This window comes from Sorex araneus, chromosome 4 (assembly GCF_027595985.1).
Source record: "Sorex araneus isolate mSorAra2 chromosome 4, mSorAra2.pri, whole genome shotgun sequence".
In the NCBI taxonomy this organism is placed as follows: domain Eukaryota; kingdom Metazoa; phylum Chordata; class Mammalia; order Eulipotyphla; family Soricidae; genus Sorex; species Sorex araneus.
In genome coordinates this window covers 205,978,725-206,001,195 of record NC_073305.1, presented here as the reverse complement: position 1 = coordinate 206,001,195, position 22,471 = coordinate 205,978,725, and the positions used below count along the sequence as shown (strand labels likewise).

General features: G+C 49.3%; 1 protein-coding gene across 4 annotated transcripts; it reads right to left on the bottom strand.

Annotated features, from left to right (window-relative positions):
* Window positions 1-1,943: 1,943 nt before the first annotated feature.
* On the bottom strand, window positions 1,944-21,541 carry LOC101557547 (eukaryotic translation initiation factor 3 subunit C). 4 transcript variants are annotated; one of them, XM_004615839.3, is made up of 21 exons: window positions 21,491-21,541; window positions 21,202-21,342; window positions 18,726-18,791; window positions 18,433-18,622; window positions 17,378-17,503; window positions 17,148-17,202; window positions 16,921-17,030; window positions 16,528-16,655; window positions 14,384-14,543; window positions 14,145-14,248; window positions 13,613-13,754; window positions 13,334-13,459; window positions 13,118-13,211; window positions 10,586-10,776; window positions 9,933-10,157; window positions 3,278-3,641; window positions 2,783-2,942; window positions 2,634-2,699; window positions 2,460-2,547; window positions 2,209-2,371; window positions 1,944-2,116 (listed from the first exon to the last, which is right to left on the bottom strand). In XM_004615839.3, exons 2-21 carry the CDS (start codon window positions 21,300-21,302, stop codon window positions 2,034-2,036), a joined length of 2,742 nt encoding a protein of 913 aa, XP_004615896.1. In that variant the 5' UTR covers window positions 21,303-21,342; window positions 21,491-21,541; the 3' UTR covers window positions 1,944-2,033. The 4 variants fall into 4 exon arrangements, with proteins under 4 accessions (XP_004615896.1, XP_054992125.1, XP_054992124.1 ...); XM_055136150.1 differs by having other exon boundaries at window positions 21,507-21,541; XM_055136149.1 differs by having other exon boundaries at window positions 21,503-21,520.
* Window positions 21,542-22,471: the final 930 nt, after the last annotated feature.

Sequence of the window (22,471 nt, the reverse complement as noted above, 5' to 3'; positions counted from 1 at the left end):
AGGCAAGTGCCTCACCTACTGCACTCTGGCCCCTCTACCTGCCTCTGTAGCAATGTCCCAAACCTCACTGGCCTTCTGAAAACCACTCAAGCACCCCCCTAAAAATCTACCTTTAATCAATGTGCACCCGAAACCTGACCTTCAGCTGCCCCAAAAGCACCTCAAGATAATTATTTTGTTATGATCTTGGGGGTGTTCGGGCCTTACCCGGCTGCACTCAGAGACACGCCTGGAAGGCCCTGGGAGCAGACGGGTGCTATGTGGAAGGAAGCGCCGTATCTGCGGCACTCTCGGGCCCAGCCAACTTCATTACCAGTCTACTTTATAAGGTTTTTTTCCCTTTTTGGCTGGGGAACCTCCCGAGCAGTGTTCAAGAGGCCCCAGGGACAGTCCTGGCCATGGGAGCAGCTCGGCAATAGGGCCGGATGATGCAGTGCCCCGGGTTTCTCCCAGGGACATACCTAGTAGCCTCCAGGCAAAACTGAGTGACGCCATGTGCTGCTGGGGTCTGAGCCATGACTACTGCACGCACCCGAACTGCTGTACCAGCCCAGCCCGATTCTGCACTCATCAACACAAACACCCTAGGTATTTGATTTACAACCCTATTATTTATTTATCCCCTGCCAGTACCTATCTTTTTTATGGTGCCAGAAATTGAACCCAGGCCCTCACACAAGCCAGCCCAGTGCCAGAACCTGTCATTCCTAATTCCTACTGTCGAGGCGGCCAACTGGTTCCAAAAGCCACACCCTTCCTCACACCCTCCCTCGCCTCAGATCCTAACCGCACAGGCTCCTGGCGCTTCCCGCGTGGCTCTGTAGAGGTAAGTGCACTACGCTGAGTTACAGCCCTGGGCCACACCTGATTGTGCTCAGGGCTTACTCCAGGTCTGTGCTCAGAGAACTGTGTGGTGGCTGGCACTGAAAAGAGCCCTAACTGCATTCCTGTCCATTTTTTTGGGGGAGGGGGGGCTGGAGGGGAAGGGGGCATGCAGTGTTGAGTCACCCTTCTGCTGCCACTACCATTGATTTGGGGGTGTTTTGCTCAGAGGACTAAGCAGTGCCAAGAACCAAACCAGAGTTGGCCACATGCAAGGAAGACCTTTAAGCCCTGTACTGTTTCTGTGACTTCAAAAAGCAGATCCATTAGTGTATTTTGCTTATCAAAACCCAAAGCATCTAAAGTCTTCAAAAGATAGTCCAAATACCATACCGATTATACTGTTACTCCTCCAACTGTGCTGCCTCTTAAGTTTGGTGCCAGATCATTTAAAAAAATAAATAAAGTCCACTGTATCAAGATTTTTGACTGGGGAAGGAGGAGGCAATGATACCAGGCTGAAAACCAGGGCCTCATGCATGCAAGGCAAGCATCCTACCACACACACACACAAAGTAATCGGAAAACTGATCATGTGCTTAAATGTCATGATATTCTGGTGAACCACCTACTGCAAAATCAAACCATCACTACGTTCCATTCCACTTTCCCTAACGTTTATGACACATCGTTATGTTCTACTTAATATCCCCCCCACCACCCCTTTCTCATCTGTTTTTTTTTTTTTTTTTTGGTTTTTTTTTTTTTTTTTTTGGGTCACACCTGGCGATGCACAGGGGTTACTCCTGGCTCTTCACTCAGGAATTACTCCTGGCGGTGCTCAGGGGACCATATGGGATGCTGGGATTTGAACCCGGGTCGGCCGCGTGCAAGGCAAACGCCCTACCCGCTGTGCTATCGCTCCAGCCCCTCATATCTGTTTTAACATCACATAATTCTGTTAAATATCAAAGAGCAACAAACCCTTCGAAATCCTGAAATCAACATACATCATCTCTGCAGCCTGAGCCTTGTTCTTGTGGTATATTATAGAAGCTCAGAAATATAATTAGCAAACGAATGTGTCCAACACACACTCTGGTAACTTGCAAACAAGCAGGTACAGTAAAAACTCTTAATAGACCTTTAATGACTGGGGTGTGGTTTAGAACTTAAAAGGCGGAGTGGCGGAGTGGAGACAAGTGGCGCAATCAGTAGGCCGCCTGAGACTGCTGCTGGCGATAGCCACCCCGGCGCATGTAGCCTTCGTTTTTGCGGTAGCCATCCTTCTGGTCTGTAGGAGAGAAGAAAGGGAAGGCGTGAATGCCCGGGGGAGGCTGCCTGAGGGAGAGGACCTGGGAGAGCAGAGGGGACGGGACCACTCACCTCGGAAGTAGCCACCGTAGGTACCCTGCTTGTGGTCAAACACCCGCTCGTTATTCTCCACCAGGATGCCCAGCTTCTCGGCCAGCTGCAGAGCCAGGTTCTGCTGGGCAGTGGGCTCGGTGCGGTGCATCACCACCGTCTGTGTGGGCTGGTCCAGGGAGGCCTGGAGAAAGACAGGTGAAGGGACACAATGCAGACCGCCCCGTGCCTTCCCTGATTTGGTCCACTCATCTGCCACCCCTGGGCCTTACCATCAACTCCTCGTTAATGATCATCTTGCTGATGATGGAATGCACGGTGGGCAGGTCCAGCTCAAACATGTCAGACAGAGTCTCCATGCTGGGGACAAAGAAGGCAGGAAACAGAGAGTGAGGACCTCTGATCAGAAAGCTGGGGTCCCGCCGCCTCTTCAGGGCCCACCCTACCTGATGGAGTCGTAGACGCTACTGTATGTGAAGAGGTACGTTCGCAAGGACTCCTCCTGGATCTTCCTATTAAGACAAGGGAGAAGACGTAAGGGAAAGAGACCAACTTGCCTGCTTTCTTTCCTACCGTGGTCTTTCTCTCTGCTCACCTAACCAGCATAGTCCGGACTTTGTCAGCCTCAGGGAAGAGGTCCCACACCTTGCCATTCATCTTTTCATTGATGATGAAGCTGTGGCAGGTCTTCCAGTCGCCCATCTTCATAGCCTTGGAAGCAGCGACCACATGTTCCCTCATGGACTCAGGGGGACCTGAAGGGCAGTATCAGTCTGGTCAGAAAGGAACAACCAGTCTGGGAATTCTCCCTATTCCTTGCCTAACAGCCATCTGTCCTAAGGGAAAGACTGGAGAGAATGCTAAATAAAATGGGTACTTTTAATTTATACACTAAGATGTCATTAGGACAGAAAAATCATTCCCCTTTTACTTTTCCTTTCTCTGTGTCTTCTGAAAATACTGGAAATCAAGGCTGGGACTTCTCCACGCAAAGCTCCAGCCCTCTGAGCCACCTCCCCCACCGCTTCCCTTCCCCTTCTGCTAACCTCAAGGGACAAACGGGCCTGCCTGCTGCCAGTCTCACACTTACCCAGCAAGGGCTGGCGCTCGCCAACCCGCAGCTGGTGGTGGAACTGCTTGCTGATCATGCGCCGGCGCGCGTCGCTCTCATGCGCGGCCATGTAGGGGATCTCCAGGAGCATGGCGGACACCAGGTAAACACATTCCAGCAGCTCCAGGTTGATGTGCAGGTGGAAGGGCACCTGGCGCCGCCGCTCCACCTTCTCCTGCTCCTGGTTCCGCTCCTGCAGGCTGCGCAGCAGCAGACCCTGGCCCAGGAGCTCCTTGGCCCTGCCGCTTGACTGGATGTCGAGCAGGGCATTGTGTGCATCCTTCGTCAGGCCTTGGCGGAAAGCGCAGATGCCGAGCTGCACCATGGTGCGGTTGTACAGGATCTGGGAGCAAAGGGAGCATCCTCAGAGACAACAGCCACAAAGCAAGCTCCTCGCTGACCCACCAAAGATAGACTGAACACTTACGTTCTAAATCCTACGTACGGGGGCTGGGGCAATAGCACAGCGGGTAGGGCGTTTGCCTTGCACCCGGCCGGCCCGGGTTCCATTCCCAGCATCCCATATGGTCCCCTGAGCACCGCCAGGGGTAATTCCTGAGTGCAGAGCCAGGAGTAACCCCTGTGCATCGCCAGGCGTGACCCAAAAATAAATAAATAAATAAAAAAAATAAATCCTACGTACAGGGCCAGAGACATAGTACAGGGGGGTAAGATGTTTGCCTTGCACCTGGTTCTGTGTCCTGTACCCTACACCCCAGACTAGAATAGACGTGCCATTGAATGAGTGAAGATAGCTGCTCACCGAATTCTATTTAATTTTGGGGTATCAGGCCACACCCGGATGTGCTCAGGGAATAATCCTGATTCTGCACTCATGATTCAGGCATGGCAGGACTCAGGGGACTAAACAAGGTGCTGAGAATATAACTTGGGTCATCTGTAAAGCAAGCGTCCCACCATTGTACAATCTCTCTAGCCCACCTCAACACACTTTTGACAAAGATCTTCTTCAAGGGGCCAGGGAGAATGAAGGGCATTTCGGGTTCCTTGCTCAGGAATGCCCTCTGGTGGTGGATCATATGTGGTGCTGGAGACTGCAGAGAAAGTCTTAAAATCATACCCCAAATACAAGGCCCGCACCTTAATTCCTGGCCCTTCATATCCAAGATAGTCACAAAAATTTTAAAAGAACAAAAGAATGAACAAATGCTTTTTTCAAAAATGACATACAGAAAGCCAATCAGTAAAAGATTCTCTTGAAGACAGGAAGTAATGGGTGAACAGGCAGTAGGGCTTCAGTTATACTGGTGATACGGGTGAATGGTATAGCTTAGATCCAAAACACAGGATCAACAACACTGAAAATATGAGATCTAGGCTGCAGCCTCTGAAACTACATAATGTGCCTATCAAGCTGACAGATGGAGATACGCTGGGGCCTGCATGGGGAGGGAATATGAACACTGGTGGAGGGAAGCTGAAGTTGACACTGGTGATGGGATTGGTGTTAAAATACTATATGCCCCAAACTGAACTATCAGTAACTCTATAAATCTCAGTTCTTTAATTAAAAAAAAAAAGAAAGAAAATTAAAAGCATTGCAACTGCAAAAGAACCAATCATTTTAAAATGGGGGGGGGGAATGCTCTTCATCAGCAGGATAATGCAAATCAAAATGACAGTGAATTTTCACCTCACACCAGTTAAGAACATACATCAAGAAGACAAAAAGAGTAGGGAGGAGGGCGGAGAGGAGAGAACAACAGGTAGGGCACTTGTCTTGCTCCCTGGGCTGGATCATATGGTTGCCCAAGCTCCCCGGGAGAGATTATTCCTGAGTGTAGAACTATGAGTAATCCTGAGCACTGCTAGGTGTGCCTGACCATCCTATCAACACCACCAAACCAGGATGGACACAGTACAGTGGGTAGGTTAGGGGCTTGCCTTGCCTTACTGGATTCTATCTCATATGGTCCCCCAACTCTCCCCAGAGTGATTCCTGAACATCTGCTATGTGACCCCAAAACAAACAAAAACCGAAAATAGAGAAAACCAGTGCTGCAGAGTGAGATTTGAGGGGTGATTCCCAGCGTCCACTGTTGATCTGTTCAGTTCAGCTTCTATGGAATACAGTAAGGAGCCTTCTCAAAAACTTAAGATTTGGGCTGGGGAGAGAGCCCAGTGTATTAAACCACACTTTGTTTGCAGGCAGGAGCCCTGAGTTCCATCCAGGCACAGTAGCATGGTCCCTGAGCACAATTAGGAGCTCCTGAGCACTGAGTCAGGAGCAGCCCTGGAGCACTGAGGGTATGGTCAAGAACGAAACCTTAAGAATTGGGGATGGGGGGCTGGAGAGATAGCACAGCGGGTAAGGCGTTTGCCTTGCACGTGGCCGACCCGGGTTCAAATCCCAGCATCCCATATGGTCCCCTGAGCACGGCCAGGGGTAATTCCTGAGTGCAGAGCCAGGAGTAACCCCTGTGCATCGCCAGGTGTGACCCAAAAAGAAAAAAAAAAAGAAAAAAAAAAAAGAATTGGGGATGGGGTGGGAGGGATACTGGGAACATTGGTGGAGGTGACTGGGCAATGGTGGAGGGATATAAACAAAATGCAAACATGAAAGTTCATAAGTTTATAACTGTAATTCATGGTGATTCACTAAAAAAAAAAATAAATAAAGAAGAATTGAGGAGTACAAGAGAAAGGCATTTAATGCCTTGCCCACAGCTGTGACCATGACAATGGTTTGAATCATGGCACCCAGCAGTGCCAGGGGCCCTGAGCAGAGCCAGCAGTGATTCCTGAGCACAGAGCCAGGTGTGGCGTGAGCATTGCTGGGTATGCCCTCCCCTCAAAAAACAATTACAATGAGCTTCCAAGGACCAGAAACAGCACAGGAGTGAGGCGCTGTCTAGTATGCAGCCAACCCAGTTACATCCCCAGCACTGCTGTGGCACTATCTCCCCAGCCCCAAAATAGGCAGGTTTTTTTTTGTGTGTGTGTGTGTGTGTGTGTGTTTTTGCTTTTTGGGTCACACCCGGAGATGCACAGGGATTACTCCTGGCTCTGCACTCAGGAATTACTCCTGGAGGTGCTCGGGGGACCATATGGGATGCTGGGAATCGAACCTGGGTCGACCGCGTGCAAGGCAAACGCCCTACCCGCTGTGCTATATCGCTCCAGCCCCAAAATAAGCAGTTTTGATCCAGCAATTTCACATCTTAATGTCTGCCAAAAGTCCAAAAACATAAATTCAAAAATATTTTTGTGCTCCTATGTTCACTGCAGTACTGTTCACAATAGCCAAGACCTAGAAACTCAGGTACTGAAAAATGATAGAAAAAGTAATTACTGCTGCAGCCAGAGAGTTCATCTTGCCTTGTAGGCAGCCAACCTGGGTTCGATCCCTGGGTTTGATCCCGGGTACCCCATATGATTCCCCCAAGCACCCCCAGAAGTAATTCTTGAGTGCAGAGCCAGGTGTATCAAGAATCGCTGGTTGTGGCCCAAAATCAAAACAAAATGAACAACAACTACAAAATTTCCCATACATAATGGACTACACGGCTGTAAGAAAGGTAAAACCCTGAGGTTCAGCACAATGTGGCATCATGCTGAGCAAAGTAAAAGGGAGGACAAATATCAAATGAGTTCTCTTATGTGTATTTTTTTTTGTTTTTTTTTGGGTCACACCTGGCGATGCACAGGGGTTACTCCTGGCTCTGCACTCAGGAATTACCCCTGGCGGTGCTCAGGGGACCATATGGGATGCTGGGATTTGAACCCGGGTCGGTCACGTGCAAGGCAAACGCCCTACCCGCTATGCTATCACTCCAGCCCCTCTTATGTGTATTATTAAAAAAAAAAAAATAGTAGGGAAAGAATGGGTTAATGATTAACCCGGGCTCAATTCCCAACATCCCATATGGTCTCCTGAGCACCGCCAGGGAAATTCCTGAGTGCAGAGCCAGGAGTGACCCGGGATGTGACCCAAAAAGAAAAAAAAAAAAAAGAATGAGGGGCTGGAGTGATAGCACAGCGGGTAGGGCATTTGCCTTGCACGCGGTCAACCCGGGTTCAAATCCCAGCATCCCATATGGTCCCCTGAGCACCGCCAGGGGTGATTCCTGAGTGCATAAGCCAGGAGTGACCCCTGTGGCATTGCTAGGTGTGACCCAAAAATCAAAAAAAAAAAAAAAAAAAAAAAAAAAGAATGAAAATAGACCAGGTATCTATCAAACTGGGGAAAAAATTCAGATCAAGAAGAATCTATGATATATTTGTAAAATAAAATAAAAAGAGAAAAAAAAAAAAAGGAGCTACTTAACTCCCCCGCCGCCCGGGTTTCAAGTATTCTATACCTAATTATGTACCTACCACCTAGATTCTAGGTCACACCCAGGGTCCAGTGGTGCTCAAAGGACTCTATGGTGATGAGGACTAACTCCTACATACAAAGGAGCATCAGCTCCAGCCTGTAAAGTCTATTTCCTGCTATAAATATTAATTTTTAAGCACACTGATAGGATCTGTGCTTAGACATAGTTCAAAAATTCCTATATTTAAACCGTATATCTACACCTTCCTAGGCTGGGCTGGAGAGCTTACACACTCGAGCGCACACGCTGCATGTGGGAGCTCTGGGCTTGATTTCCGGTACTGCATAACCTGCAGTGTACCAATGGGTGTGGCCTCCAAAATGAGTAAAAAATACCCTCACAATTGTGTCACACACAAAAGCAGTTCCAGGGCCGGAGCGATAGCACAGCGGGTAGGGCGTTTGCCTTGCACTCGGCCGACCCGGGTTCGATCCCCGGCATCCCATATGGTCCCCCAAGCACCGCCAGGAGTAACTCCTGAGTGCAAAGCCAGGAGTAACCCCTGAGCATCGCTGGGTGTGACCCAAAAAGCAAAAAAAAAAAAAAAAAAAAAAAAAAAAAAAAAAAAAAAGCAGTTCCATTATGCGTTCCCCCAAGTATCACAAAGCATCTGGTCCCCTACTGTCCTTTAGTTTTAATAACTTTTCTGGGTTTTGGTTTATTTTGAGGCTACATCTGGCGGTACTGAGATGACTCCTGCTGGGGCTGTGGACAATGCGGAGTGCTGGGTCAAACCTGGTCAGACGTGTGCAAGGCAAAAGCCTTGCCCAATGTACTACCTATCATTCCGTTTCCATTTTAATAATCCTTTTGTTTTGTTTTTGGTACATACCCAGCGATCCTCAGGGGTTACTCCTGGCTTTACACTCAGGAATCTCTCCTGACAGTGCTTGCGGGACTGTATGGAATGCTGGGATCAACCTGGGTTGGTCACATGCAAGTTTAGTGCTTTACCTGCTGTTCTTTAGCTCCGGCCCTAACAGCTTCTTAAAAGGTCTTTTTTCCTCATTCTTAAGACGATCACCCAATGTTCCAAACCAGAGAATGGGTATGGGTATGGCATGTTAACAGAACCCAACTCTCTATTCTCAAGAATGCTTATGTTATTAAAACAGTACAAAACATGATGTGGGCTTTGGGAACAAGAGGCAGCCTGGAGATTTTGTTCCGTTTTATTTTGTGTTGGACTCACACCTCGTCATGCTCAGGGCTTACTCCTGGCTCTGTTCTCAGGGATCACCCTGGTGGTGCTCAGGGGACCCTCTGGGGTGCTGGAAATCAAACCTGAGTCATCTGTGTGCATGACAAGCACTCTCCCCGCTGTCCTATCTCTCCAGCCCCAGTTGCCTGGAAATTTCTAACTAGGGCCTCAGTTTCTTTAGCTCCTCAGATGGAAACATCAGGGAGTGGCTCAAAGGGCTGAAGCACATGCTTTTTTTTTTTTTTGCTTTTTGGGTCACACCCAGCGATGCTCAGGGGTTACTCCTGGCTTTGCACTCAGGAATTACTCCTGGCAGTGCTTGGGGGACCATATGGGATGCCGGGGATCGAACCCGGGTCGGCCGCGTGCAAGGCAAACGCCCTACCCGCTGTGCTATCGCTCCGGCCCCTGAAGCACATGCTTTATATTGGGGATGCCTGGGCTTGATCCCTGGCACTGCAAGGTCCCCTGAGCACCTCTAGCAGCAGTCCCTGACACTGAGTAGCCCCGAGCACTATTGGGCATGGTCCTTTTTAAGAAGGGACAATATCATTGTGTGTGGGCTGGAGCGATAGCACAGCGGGTAGGGCGTTTGCCTTGCATGTGGCCGATCTGGGTTCGATTCTTCCCTCCCTCTAGGAGAGCCCGGCAAGCTACAGAGTATCCCGCCCACACAGTAGTCTGGCAAGCTACCCGTGGCGTATTCGATATGCCAAAAACAGTAACAAGTCTCACAATGGAGACATTACTGGTGCCCCCTCGAGCATACTGATGAACAACGGAAGGGCAGTGCTACAGTGCAGTGCAGTTAATATGCAAAAGGAATCGAATGCTGTCATTTGGGGGACCAGAGACACAGCAGAGTGGGAGGGTGCTTGTCTTATATGTGCTGTCCGACACCTCATAAGGTCCCCTAAGGCCTGCTAGGAGTGATCCCTGAGCACTGCTAGGTGTGAGAATGCTGTCATTTGGCCAAGACTAAGTGTTCTTCATCTGCACTAGACAGAGAGTGGTGAATCTGGTTTAGTCACTTTACCCAAATAGAGAACAGGGGGTCTGGCCCTCCAATCGGTGGTCTACCCTCCTCTCCTACCTGTACTGGCGGGTCAGCATGCTGAATGTTGTCCTGCAGGTGGCTCATGAGCATGAGGTCACGAGCCTGATACCAGCGGGAGTGTAACGCATGATGGTAGATGTGGCAGAGGATGGCGCACGTGCGGATACGGTCCGTGCGGTCCTTGGCATAGATGTACTTGCACAGTCTCTCCATCAGCACAGCTGAGTCTTCACCTTCGTTTTCCGCTTGGTCTTGCTCAGACTGGGGGAGGGAAGAGGCGGGGGGTAGAATGATGCCGAAGGAGATCCACCGAAGAGTAACTAAATGGCTCTGACTTCAGCAGCCAAAGGTAAGATTACACCCAGCCTTATTCAAGTTTATTTGACTTTTCCTCCCTGTTCCACCTCAGAAGACCCCAGGAAGCAGATATGCCAAGAAATCTCAGCAGGGGCTGGAGCAATAGCACAGCGGGTAGGGTGTTTGCCTTGCACGTGGCCGACCCGGCTTTGATTCCCAGCATCCCATATGGTCCCGAGCACCACCAGGAGTAATTCCTGAGTGCAGAGCCAGGAGTAACCCCTCTGCATTGCCAGGTATGACCCAAAAAGAAAAAAAAAAAATCAGCAGACACACGGAACAGACTGACAGGCATCTCTCTCCCCTCTGACAGCTGGCAGGCACGTACTCACCTTTGAAGAACCTTCAGGCGGGGTGAGCTGCCGCTGGTGGGCCTTGTAATCAAACTTGTAGTAGGTGTGGAGGATGCGTCTCAGGTAGACACGGCAGATTTCCTCGGTGGTGCCCTTCTCCTCCAGATAGCGCTGCACACGCTCAATGATGGCGCACACTTGAGCCTCGTCCTTCAGGTGCTCCACATACTCTGTCAGGGAGAATATCCACCCTCACCTCAGTCGGGGGCCCATATCTTCCCATCAACCCAGTTACTGCTTTGTGTTTTGTGCACCGATCAGAAAGTTTCACCCCACCCAAGAACTAAACTCATCACTTGGATTTCACCTCAACTGGCCAACACCTAAAATGCTTTCTTCAACTACTATCTAAAAGTCACTATTCTACACATGATAACCTTTCAGAATCTGTACTGCAAACCATAATGCCCCAAGTGAGGGGGGAGCTGGGGGAGGTGTGCCTGCCATAGAAGTAGGTGGAGGAGAGAAACTGGGGACATTGGTGGTGGGAAATGTACACTGGTGAAGGTATGTTGGAACATTATGACTGAAACCCAAACATGAACAACTTTTTAACTGTATCTCACTGTGATTTAATTAAAAAAAATTTTTTTTTAAAAAGTCACTATTCCAGTCCCTCTTCATCACAAGTATGTAAATTAATTTCTATTTATACTCGAGGCCATCTCTTTTATTTACAAGTTAAACTACCTTCTCCAGGGCTAAGGGGATAGTATAGTGGGTAAAGAGCTTGCCTTGCATGTGTTCAACCTGGGTTTGATCCCTTGAATATAGAACCACAATACTAAGCACTACTTGGTGTGGGCCAAAAGCAAAAGAATAACAGCGCGCGCACACACACACACACACACACACACACACACCCCTACACCCCTACTTGGTGTGGACCAAAAGCAAAATAACAACACACACACACACACACACACCCAACCAACCAAACAAAAACCAAAAGCAAAAGAATAACAGCACACACAAACCCCCCCAAAACCAACCAAACAAAAACCAACACGGGTAAGACCCTTGCCTTGTATACAGCCAACACGCACGCACGCATACGCGAGCGCACACACGCGCACACACATACACAGACACACACCCCCACAAAAACCCCCAACCAACCAAACAAAAAACAACGAGGAGGGCTAGAGTGATAGCACAGCGGGTAGGGCGTTTGCCTTGCACGTGGCCGACCCGGGTTCTAATCCCAGCATCCCATATGGTCCCCTGAGCACCACCAGGGGTAATTCCTGAGTGAAGAGCCAGGAGTAACCCCTGTGCATCGCCAGGTGTGACCCAAAAACAAAACAACAACAAAAAACCAAAACAACGCGGGTAAGACCCTTGCCTTGTATACAGCCAACCCACATTCGAGCTCTGACACCCCATATAGTCCCAAACCCCAGCAGGAGTGATCCCTTAATGCAGACTCATGAGTAAGCCCTGAGCACCATCTGGTGTGCCCCCACCCCATCCCCAAACAAACCACACCACCTTTCTGCAGGGGCTTGAGAGACAGTATAGTGAGTGGGACCCCTTGCACACAGCTGGGGTTTGATCCCCAGATGGTCCCGAGTGCTGCGAGAAACGGCAGGGCAGGGTACGGCCCCCAAACAAACAAAAATATCTACTTTTTTCCAGTACTGAAACATAAGTTCCATGAGCCCACGGAAGTCACTGTCTTGTTCACTGCTACACTGTTTACATTTTATCTATTTATTTTGATTTGGGGGCAACATCCAACAGTGCTAAGGGCTTACTCCTGGTGCCCAGGGGACCTTGTGAGGTACCAGGGATGAAATCTAGGTCAGCCACGTGCTACGTAAGCACCCTTCGCACTTCCAGGCCCAACACCCTTACATTTCAGTAATCATTCTTATTTTCCTCATCCCAATGCCTGTGATTCATGATAACAGGACAAGTGACAGAAACTACCTGAGAATGATTCTCAACAGAACCCCCAGATTAACCAGCAGCATTATTTGAGAACATGTCAGCAATCAAAACTTCACATGAATCCCATCTCATTCAACACCACTGAATCAGAAGCTTTTTTTTTTTTTTAAAGGTCACAGGTGATGCTTAGGCATTACTTCTGGCCGAGTACTCAGGAATTACTCCTCGTGGTGCTCAGGGGGCCATATGGGATATAAAGGGGATCAAACTCGGGTCAGCTGCTGCAAGGCAAGTGCCTTACCCACTGCACTCTCTCCAGACCCAAGAACCAGAAGGCACTAAGCTATCAGAGTGAACGACTCTTTTTCCTTTGGTGGGCAGGGGAGGAGACATGGGAATACCCGGTGTGCTGCTCAGGGACTGCTCCCAGGACCACATGGTGCAGAAAATTATACTCTAGTCTCCTGTGCGCAAGCTCAAGGTACTCAATCTCTTAAGAGACCCCTGAGACTACTGGAGGAAGAATGGGCTACCTTTCCAGAGATGCTCATTTAGCATAACCCTCGATATGATTTCCTACATTTTCCTCTTTGATGGCCATGTTGCTTAAGCTCTCACCTTGGGAATGAGGATCAGTATTTTGCATTATTTTGGTAAATTCTTCATCCATTCGTTCCACCAGAGTCAGGATACAGCCACGAACACGCAGTGGCTGAAAAGGTGAAGGAGTAAATTAGCCCAGAGCTCAGCCCCAAACCTTAACTCTTCTGTCTCTTTCGACCCTTCCCCAAGAGTCGATGTAACTTCCAAGTAACTGCCAACTCCCCTCGTTACCTGCTCCATATTTTGCAGGTTCTCACTTTCTTCCAAAATGTTCTCTCCAACAAAAATGTTGGGATTTGCAAACAGGATGTCCATCAGTTCATTGATACAATCCAGGCACTTCTGCCACATCTCCGGCTGCCAAGAGATCAGACGACAATGAGATGCGTGAAGGGGGAATAAGCAGTTTCTCTCAAAGGCCCTTCACCACAGGATCTTCAACTACCAGACCTGCTTCCATTTCCCCGACCCCCCACTCAACTCTGGGATGCTCTTCTTTGTGATCCTCACCTTCATATATGTGGCCAGGTTGGGGTTGTAGTCATAGAGAGATGCGATGATATTGAACTTAATCTTCACGATGACACCCTCGCCCAAGTTGTTCTCAGCAGCAATCTGAACCAACAACTGTAGCAACTCGATCTGTGCTGCGCTGCAGGAGCACAGAACTGGGTGAGGCTTGGAGGCAAATCCAAAAGCCTCATCCTGTCAGTCAGCCCTCTCCCGGCAAACACCAACAGCCCTGTCCTTGCTACATGCATACTTGCCTCTCCTTTTACATTCCAAAACATAAGAACCACTGTTAACAACCTACTATCTGCTTTAGCTGACTGAATAAAGGTGAGCGTTATAACCATTCCAGATATTAGAAAACATTCCTCCCAAAGTCAACCAAAGAGTAAATAGCAGAGAATGAACCAGCATGTTACTTCATTACAGCCACAAAGATCCTTCTAAAGCAGCATTATTTTCTCAACAACCTTTACCCTACACCTTAACAGTTTCACCCTGAGAGCCCACAGTCCAAGCTCATGAATCTTACCGATCAGTTCCCTTCTTGCCTCGTGCCTGTAGGATCTCATTCAGTTTCTTGATGACAACAGCATGGGTGATCTCAGTTCCCTTGGCAAACATTTTTGGCTTCTCCTAGGCAAAACACACCCTATTATGTGAGGCCCAACAGGAATCTTTTCTTGCTTAACTCTGCTCCCATGGAGACAAGAAAGGTACCTATAAATCACCCCCATCTTTCCCTATTCATATTACCTTTAAAATCCTCACCTTAACGAGGGGCACTCCACCCCGAACTCTTTCCCATTCCCCGCCTTCATTATCCTCCTCCTCCTCATCCAGGCGCTTAGATTTCCTGTCATGCTTCTTCTTGGCCTTGTCCTCACGTTTCTTCTCTGCTGCCTTCTTGTCTTCCTCTGTAGTGGGGGCCCTGCCCGGAGACGTGGGAGATGAAAAACCAACCTTCCACCACCTCCCAGGCAGCTTCCTCTTTTCCCATCAAAATTCTGGCTTCAAGAAAAACCAAAATGGAATGACCATAGAATAGAATGGCCACAGGTAGAGTTAAGCTACCTCAACACACAAAGCAAGGCTACTGAGCATGGAATGGCAGAACGACTTACCAAGGTTTGTCATCATCACCACATTTACCAACAAACACCAATGGAGGGTGCACTTAAGTTGGGTCTACTCAAGAGACCTTACCAGCCTGGCAAGGTAACTGCTCTCAAGTTTTCTAGAAACTCCATGGGCAACACAACAGTTCTTAGATGCTCTTCTATCAATTCCTAAATTATTTTACCAATCACGGAAAAGAAAAACACAAACGAAAAAAACTGCTGTTCCCAGGCTTTCATCCTCCACTCACCTTGCTCTTTTATGACAACACTCTAAATTTTCTGAATTTAAAAACACAATAAGGTCAGTGAGGTAGGACAGGAGGTAAAGCCTTGGAAGCTGCCCGCCCTGGGTCAAAGCCCAGCACTGCCTAAGGCGCCCCCAAGCTGAGTCAGAAACAGCCCCTGAGTTCAACTCCCCTGCCCAAACACCACCACCTACAATTGTTCACTTTAACAAAATGCACCCACCACAAAATAAATAATCCCCAGCTACCTCAAAGTAGGTTTTTAATACTCAAGCGCCTATTCACATCTGAATACTTATATATGAACCACATACTAAGCGGACAAATCATTTGAAACCTTTCAAAAAAAGTATCTTTCCAGACTCAAACATGTACTCAAAATACCTCTATCCTAATAATAATTTTATTTTTTTGCTTTTTGGGTCACACCCGGCGATGCACAGGGGTTACTCCTGGCTCTGCACTCAGGAATTACTACTGGTGGTGCTCAGGGGACCATATGGGATGCTGGGATTTGAACCCGGGTCAGCCGCGTGCAAGGCAAACACCCTACCCGCTGTGCTATCGCTCCAGCCCCTATCCTAATAATAATTTAAAGATCCCTTTTTCTGGAGTTGGGGGCAACATATGGTAGTACTCAGCGGACTAGAAACAGAGCAGCACAGGGGAAGAAAAAAAGCCCCCAAACCCTGATGTTCAAAAGGCTTTCTGGGCAGAGTCAGCATAGGGGCTGAGGAACAGCCAACACTAGTTCACCGCCAGCCAAGAATCACTAGGTTGCACTTCTGTTGTTGAAACTGAATTTGTTTTCTAAGATTTTGTTGAGAATTTTTTATTTTTTGAGTCTAGATTCATTGAAAATGCTGTTCCTTAGAGCAACTAGTGAAAATGCCCATGCCCAGACCCCTCTAGTACCGGAAACTCACGACCACCCCAAGCAGCATGAGCCCAACTCGTGAAAGCAGGACAGCGGCCCTGCCACAGCGAGAGCGCTGCCTATGTTAGAAAAGAACTCCTGCTCAGGGCGGGCGGGCAGAGGAAGCCTCCGCTTCCCCAACGCTGACAGCTACTAAGGAGACTAGTGGCTGGGACATGAAACCAAACCAGAGTGTTTCCTGCTCTGGAGCCATTCCGCAATGCTCTGGAGGCCTGGGGTAGTCCCTGATACCTACTCTGAACGTGTGCGAGAAGGATGAAAACAGCACCTGTCACTTAGCTCTCCACAGTTAGGTCTCAGCCGAGTCCCTCCATTTCCTATTTTTGGCAGCTACTTTTGGGGGCAGGGTCAAGAAGCAACCCTTTCTACACATGAGAAAACGGAAGACCGGAAAGGTTGAGCAGAGAGATTTACACTCAATCCACACAGCAAATTTGTGCTCTGGAGCCTTCAAAGCCCTTCACAGGACACGGAGCTTTGTGAGGAGTCAAAAAAACGGCACCAAGTACTGGGCTGGGCGCGAGTAACCTCAAAGACTCCTGGGAGAACTGTAACTGTCAATGTGACTACAGCTCCCGATTCTTCCCAGTGTGCAAGACACCGGCTTCTTACTTTTTCAGGAATCTTGAGGCCAGCACAGTCTGTTTCCCTTCTTCCTCCTCCGAGTCTGAATCAGAAGATGTGGAACCTGTGTCCCAATCTTCATCATCCTCTGAATCGTCTGAATCCTCATCTTCATCCTTAGAAGAAAAAAGGTGATTGGCAGAAAGAAGAGCCTCTCCGTTCTCCCCGCTAATCCATGCTCTAGAGAACTCCAGGAGCAGAAGAGTGGGTAATCACGAATCAGAATACTCAAAGGTAGACCCAGAAATTCCAGATTGCTCAGACGTGTTAACCAAAAAGGAAGTCTGTTCCCAAACTGGCTGTGCCACTCAGCATCTCCCCAGGAACACAAGAACGGTCCAGGACAGACAAATCACCCCTCAGTCTACCCTTGGCTCTTACCTCCATCTTCTTTAGGAACTTGCGACTCTCCCCAGAAGGAGCTTCTGATTTCTTTTTCAGGAAAGCTGCAGCACTGACTCCATCCTCATCCTCATCCTCATCTGAAGAACCTGGCGGGGAAAAAATGAGACAAAAAATAGTAGAAAAGTTAAAGTGCAACCAAGAAACGAGGTGACAGTAACTCCTGCCTTGGGACTTGTAGCGACCTGCAACAAGGGCTCTCTCACCTTCGGAGTCTTCCTCATTCTTCTCCGCATCTTCATCTGCAGACTGTTCAGGGTTCTTGACAGAGAAAGTGAGAACAGTTAGCGCTGCATGACAATCACTCCATCCTACCCCTTTGTTACTATTTCTTCTCCAGTCATTCCTCCTTGTCCCCCATTGAAAATTGCTACTTTTTAATTTGTCTCAAGGGTCACAGCATTACAGCTTAAAAAATCTCCCTCTAGCATCCTACCTGCTTGTAGTTTGTAATATGAGACTCAAAATCTCTATTGTACTTTCGGATCTTCTGACGAAGGGTGCTCAGAGCCTTGGCATTATTCTTGTTCATCTTCTTTTTTCCTTCTTTATCTTCCCATAGCTAAAGCAAAGGGGAAAATAGAGGTCTGAGACTAATGCTTCTTAAACTTCAGGCTTACCACATTTTTAAATTTTTTCCTTTAAATTTTTTTTTTCTTTTTGGGTCACAAGTGGCGATGCACAGGGGTTACTCCTGGCTCATACACTCAGGAATTACTCCTGGCAGTGCTCAGGGGACCACACGGAATGCTGGGAATCGAACCCAGGTCTGCCGCATGCAAGGCAAATGCCCTCCCACTGTGCTCTAGCCCCCTTTTTTACTTTTTGAGTCATACCCGGCAATGCTCAGGGGTTATTCCTGGCTCTGCATTCAGGAATCACTCCTGGCAGTGCACAGGTGGACCATCTGGGATGCCAGGGATCGAACCTGGGTCAGCCATGTGCAAGGCAAACACCCTCCCTGCTGTGCTATCACTCCACTTTCTTATTTCCTTTATCCTTTTTTTTTGCTTTTTGGGTCAGATCCAGCAATGCTCAGGGATTACTCCTGGCTCGGCACTCAGGAATCACCCTTGGTGGGGCTCAGGGGGCCACATGGGATGCCAGAGATCAAATTGGGTTGGCAGCATTTAAGACAAATAACCTACCTGCTATACTATCACTCCGGCCCCTTCACTTTATTAAGTGCTGCTATGTATTATCTTTCTAAGAATTATTAATCACAACACATAGAGAGTAAATATAATCAAAATTCTTGGTCATATAAGGTCTCTCTCTCTCTTTTTTTTTTTTTTTGCAGTGCAGAGATCAAACCCAGGACCTCACCCTGTGAAGGAAGAAAAGTTAGCCTTTCCTTTGTGAAGCCTCATTCCCGCTCATGTCCTGGGAAACACTGTTTATCGTAGCAAACAGCCCAGAAGACACTGGGTCCCTAGAAGTGGGCAAATAGCAGGATCTAAGGCTATAATTGCCTTCTAGATCTCTCCTCACCTCATTGAGGTAGTCCTCCAGGTCAGCCAGAATGCGGATATAGAACCGTGGGACGCCTTCCTTATCCACGATGCTCTTCGCCTTCCCATATGCTTTTCCCAGGAGCTCAAATTCTTCCAGGCATTTGGTGACATCTCGAATCTTCATGGCATTACGTATGGTCCGGATGAGATTTGTCAGCTCCTCAAACCTGGAGAAAGAATCCATCCAATTAGGATACACATACCACCATCATCAACCAGGAAACTTGTTACTACTCCGATCCCTATCACCCACCCTTTCCAAGGCCTCACCTCTTGTCCTTGGCACTTCGAACAACTCTCTTGGTATCTTCTTCATCCTCACTCAGCAATAGTGGCCTGATTGGAAGGAATACAAATGATTAATGGTCCCTCCAGGTCCAGTCCTCTAAGTCACCCTTTTCATGCTCCTAGTTCCTTTGTATCATACTCATCCTGTTTGCTTCTTTCTCCTCAAAGTTTCACAAGTACAATTTCTATGGGCTGGAGAGATAGAGCAGTAGGTTGGTAGGGCACCGACCCTTTCCTATGGAGGGTGTGGTGGGGTAAGGTGGGAGTAGGAGGCCCATCCAACAGTGCTCAGGGATCAAGGGACCATAGGGTGCTAGGGACTTCACCCAGGTTGACCACGTGCAAGTCAAGAGTCGTATTCCCTGTCCTATCTCTCAAATACAACTATTTAAAAAACGTTTTTTTTTGGGGGGGTCAAACTTCACAGTTTGCAGGGGATATAATAATGCCAAGACCAAGCCCAGGGCCCCTGCACACAGAGCATGTACTCCAGCCCTGCAAGCAGTCTCCTTGGCCCCAAGAGTCAATCTTCTGTTGTTGCTTTGGGGCGTCATCTGGCAGTGCATGCTCAGGAGTCACCCCTGGCAGTGCTCTGTATATGGTCATATACAAATTTAGCACCCTCACCCCCTGTACTACATAGTCCCCCCTAATCAATCTTTTAGGCCTACTTCAAGTAAAACCTTTATAAGTGGCATAATATATACAAAAACGACCATCACCACGTTCTCAAACAACAAATGCACGTCTAATCATCAGAAAATAACATAAAGCTACTAAGAAACAATGAAAAAAGTCCAGGAAGAGTCCTTCAGTCACTGTAAGTGGAAGGGGATTTGTGAGGTGCTCCTGTGGGCTTTGGTATGCATTCTACACATATGAGGAGGCCTTGGCTCAACCCCCAAATACCCCAAATTCTCTCAGTCCCACCCCCACAAAGTGGAACCTGAACCAAGTCACAGAAAGCAATGGACATTTGGATTAAAACTCCAAAGGTTGTGGGGTAGGGCGTTTGCCTTGCACATGGCTGACCCGAGTTCAATTCCCAGCATCCCATATGGTCCCCCGAGCACCGCGAGGAGTAATTCCTGAGATGCAGAGCCAGGAGTAACCCCTGTGCATCGCCGGGTATGACCCAAAAATTAAAAACAAAACAAAACAAAACAAACCCTCCAAAGAATGTGGAGACAGAACAGGGGGTACGGGAGCACGTGCTTGGGACCTGGTGACCCCTGGCATCTCATGACCTCTAAGCATCCCCAAATGTGCCCCCGGTGGCTCCCAAGCCTCAGTGGCGTGGTCTTCGGCACCAATAGGAACCTACCATTAAATTTTCTGGCCTTTTTGGCCTGTAGTGTGCCCCCTCCTCCCAAAATAAAAACTTCCAGCGTTTTCTCGTATTTTGTTTTTTGGACCACACACAGTGGTGAGGTGACCACATGTGGCACTGAAATCAAATTCTAGGTTGGTCCCAGAAGCTGAACTTTTTCTTTTTTTCTTTTTGCTTTTTGGGTTTCACCCAGCAGTGCACAGGGTTTACTCCTGGCTCTGCACTCAGGAATTACTCCTGGCAGTGCTGGGGGACCATATGGGATGCTGGGAATCAAACCTGGGTCGGCCGCATGCAAGGCAAACGCCCTACCCGCTGTGCTATCACAGGGCTGAACTATCTTTCCAGCTACTTTTGCTCGTTTTTCTTTTATTCAGACAGAGGCATCCTCATTTACAATAGCCCTGAAGTTGTTGCAGAGTCCTACACCAATCCATCCAATATTGTCACTACTTCTCTTTAATGAGGAAAACAGACCACGGAGTGCTAGCTGGCAAAAATACCTCCATTTTGCGATAGCACAGCGGGTAGGGCGTTTGCCTTGCACGCAGACGACCCGGGTTCGATTCCCAGCATCCCATATGGTCCCTTGAGCACCGCCAGGGGTGATTCCTGAGTGCAGAGCCAGGAGTAACCCCTGTGCATCGCCGGGTGCGACCCAAAAAGCAAAAAATATATATATATATCTCCATTTTCCCTTCCCATTTTAACTGCCCTTCCAGAGATTTCTACTTGCGCCAGGCAACGTTGGCCTTCCACGGGGGGGGGGGGGCAGTAATCTAAAACCGTAATTACGCGTGCTTTATTTATACGCACAAGAATGCAACAAAAATAATAGCAAGGGGGGTGGGGCACGCGTCAACGAGCAAGCGTGCACGCGGGAGGCCCAGGGTGCGAGCAGGCGCGAACGCCCAGCTGGGGGGCGGGCAGCCGCTCCCTGGCACCCTGGGCTGTGGGCGAAGCAACCCCGCCACGGGACAGAAGCCACCCCGCCGGCGTCCCCGAGCGCGGGGCTCTCCCGGCCGCACACGTCGGCGGAGGAAGCAGCTCCCGGGCCCCCAGGCGCCCCCCTGCCCGGCGCCGTCCCCGGCGCCGCCCCGCGCGCGGCCCCCCCACGCCCCCACTCACTGTTTGCCGTAGTTGCCCCCGACGGGCTTGGTGACCAGCTCCTCCCCGGACTGGGACGACTCGGACTCGCTGTCGGAGCCGGTGGTGAAGAAGCGCGACATGGCGCCGGCGCTGAGAGGGAGGCGGCGCGCGCGGCCTGACCTGCGGGCGGGCCCGAGGAGTCACCAGCCACGACACGGGCGCGTGGGGACCGCCACCCGGGAGCCGCCCCCGCCCCGTGACCGCGCGAGTCCCGACCACCCCGGCTCCCGCCCTCCCGGCACGCGGCCGCCAGGACACACACACGCACCGGCTGAGCTACCTACACTCGCGGGGAGCCGGACGGAAGCCCGGACGGCGGCGAGCGGGGCTCTGCGTCACTTCCGGGAGGCGCTGGCGAACTAGTCGGTGACTACAACTCCCAGCGGCCTCTGCGCGGCGCGAGGGTCGCCCCTGACTGCGGGGGGGAAACGCGGACTGCGAGATTCCTAGCTCTGACCGTGTTTCTCGGTCCTGTTTTTTTTTTTTTTTTTTTGCTTTTTGGGTCACACCCAGCGATGCTCAGGGGTTACTCCTGGCTTTGCACTCAGGAACTACTCCTGGCGGTGCTTGGGGGACCATATGGGATGCCGGGGATCGAACCCCTGTCGGCCGCGTGCAAGGCAAACGCCCTACCCGCTGTGCTATCGCTCCGGCCCCTCTCGGTCCTGTTTTACTTATTTTATTATTATTTTATTGTGTGAGACTTAGGTTTACTCCTGGCTCTGTGCTAAAAGATCACTCCTGGCGGGACTCGGAAGACAGTATAGGAGGCCGAGGGATTCGCATGGACGAATGCCTCTTTTAAATCGTCATAAAATATTTTTATTGTGCAAGCTTCTGTTGTCCCCACAAGGGACTTACCCCGGATCTTTCAACCCAAACATTCAACCGGAATATTTCACAGCCATCTGAACTATTGAGAGCTTTGTTGTTTTAGAGCTGGATTCTAGTTTGTTTTTTTTGGTGGGAGGGGGAGTGTTAAGTTTCTGTACTGAGATCAAGCTCAGGGCCCCACACATGTGAAGCATACACTTGACCACTAACCACATCCCTGGTCCTTCACAATTTTTTTGTTTTGTTTTTGTGTCACACATCTTGGCAATGCTCAGGGCTTACTCCTGACTCAGAGCTCAGAGACTGCACCTGGTGATACTAGGATACATGTGGGGTGCCAGGGATCGAACCCGGGTCGACTGCATGCAAGACAATACTCTTGCCCCTCATATTTTTTTTTTCTTTTAGGTGACAT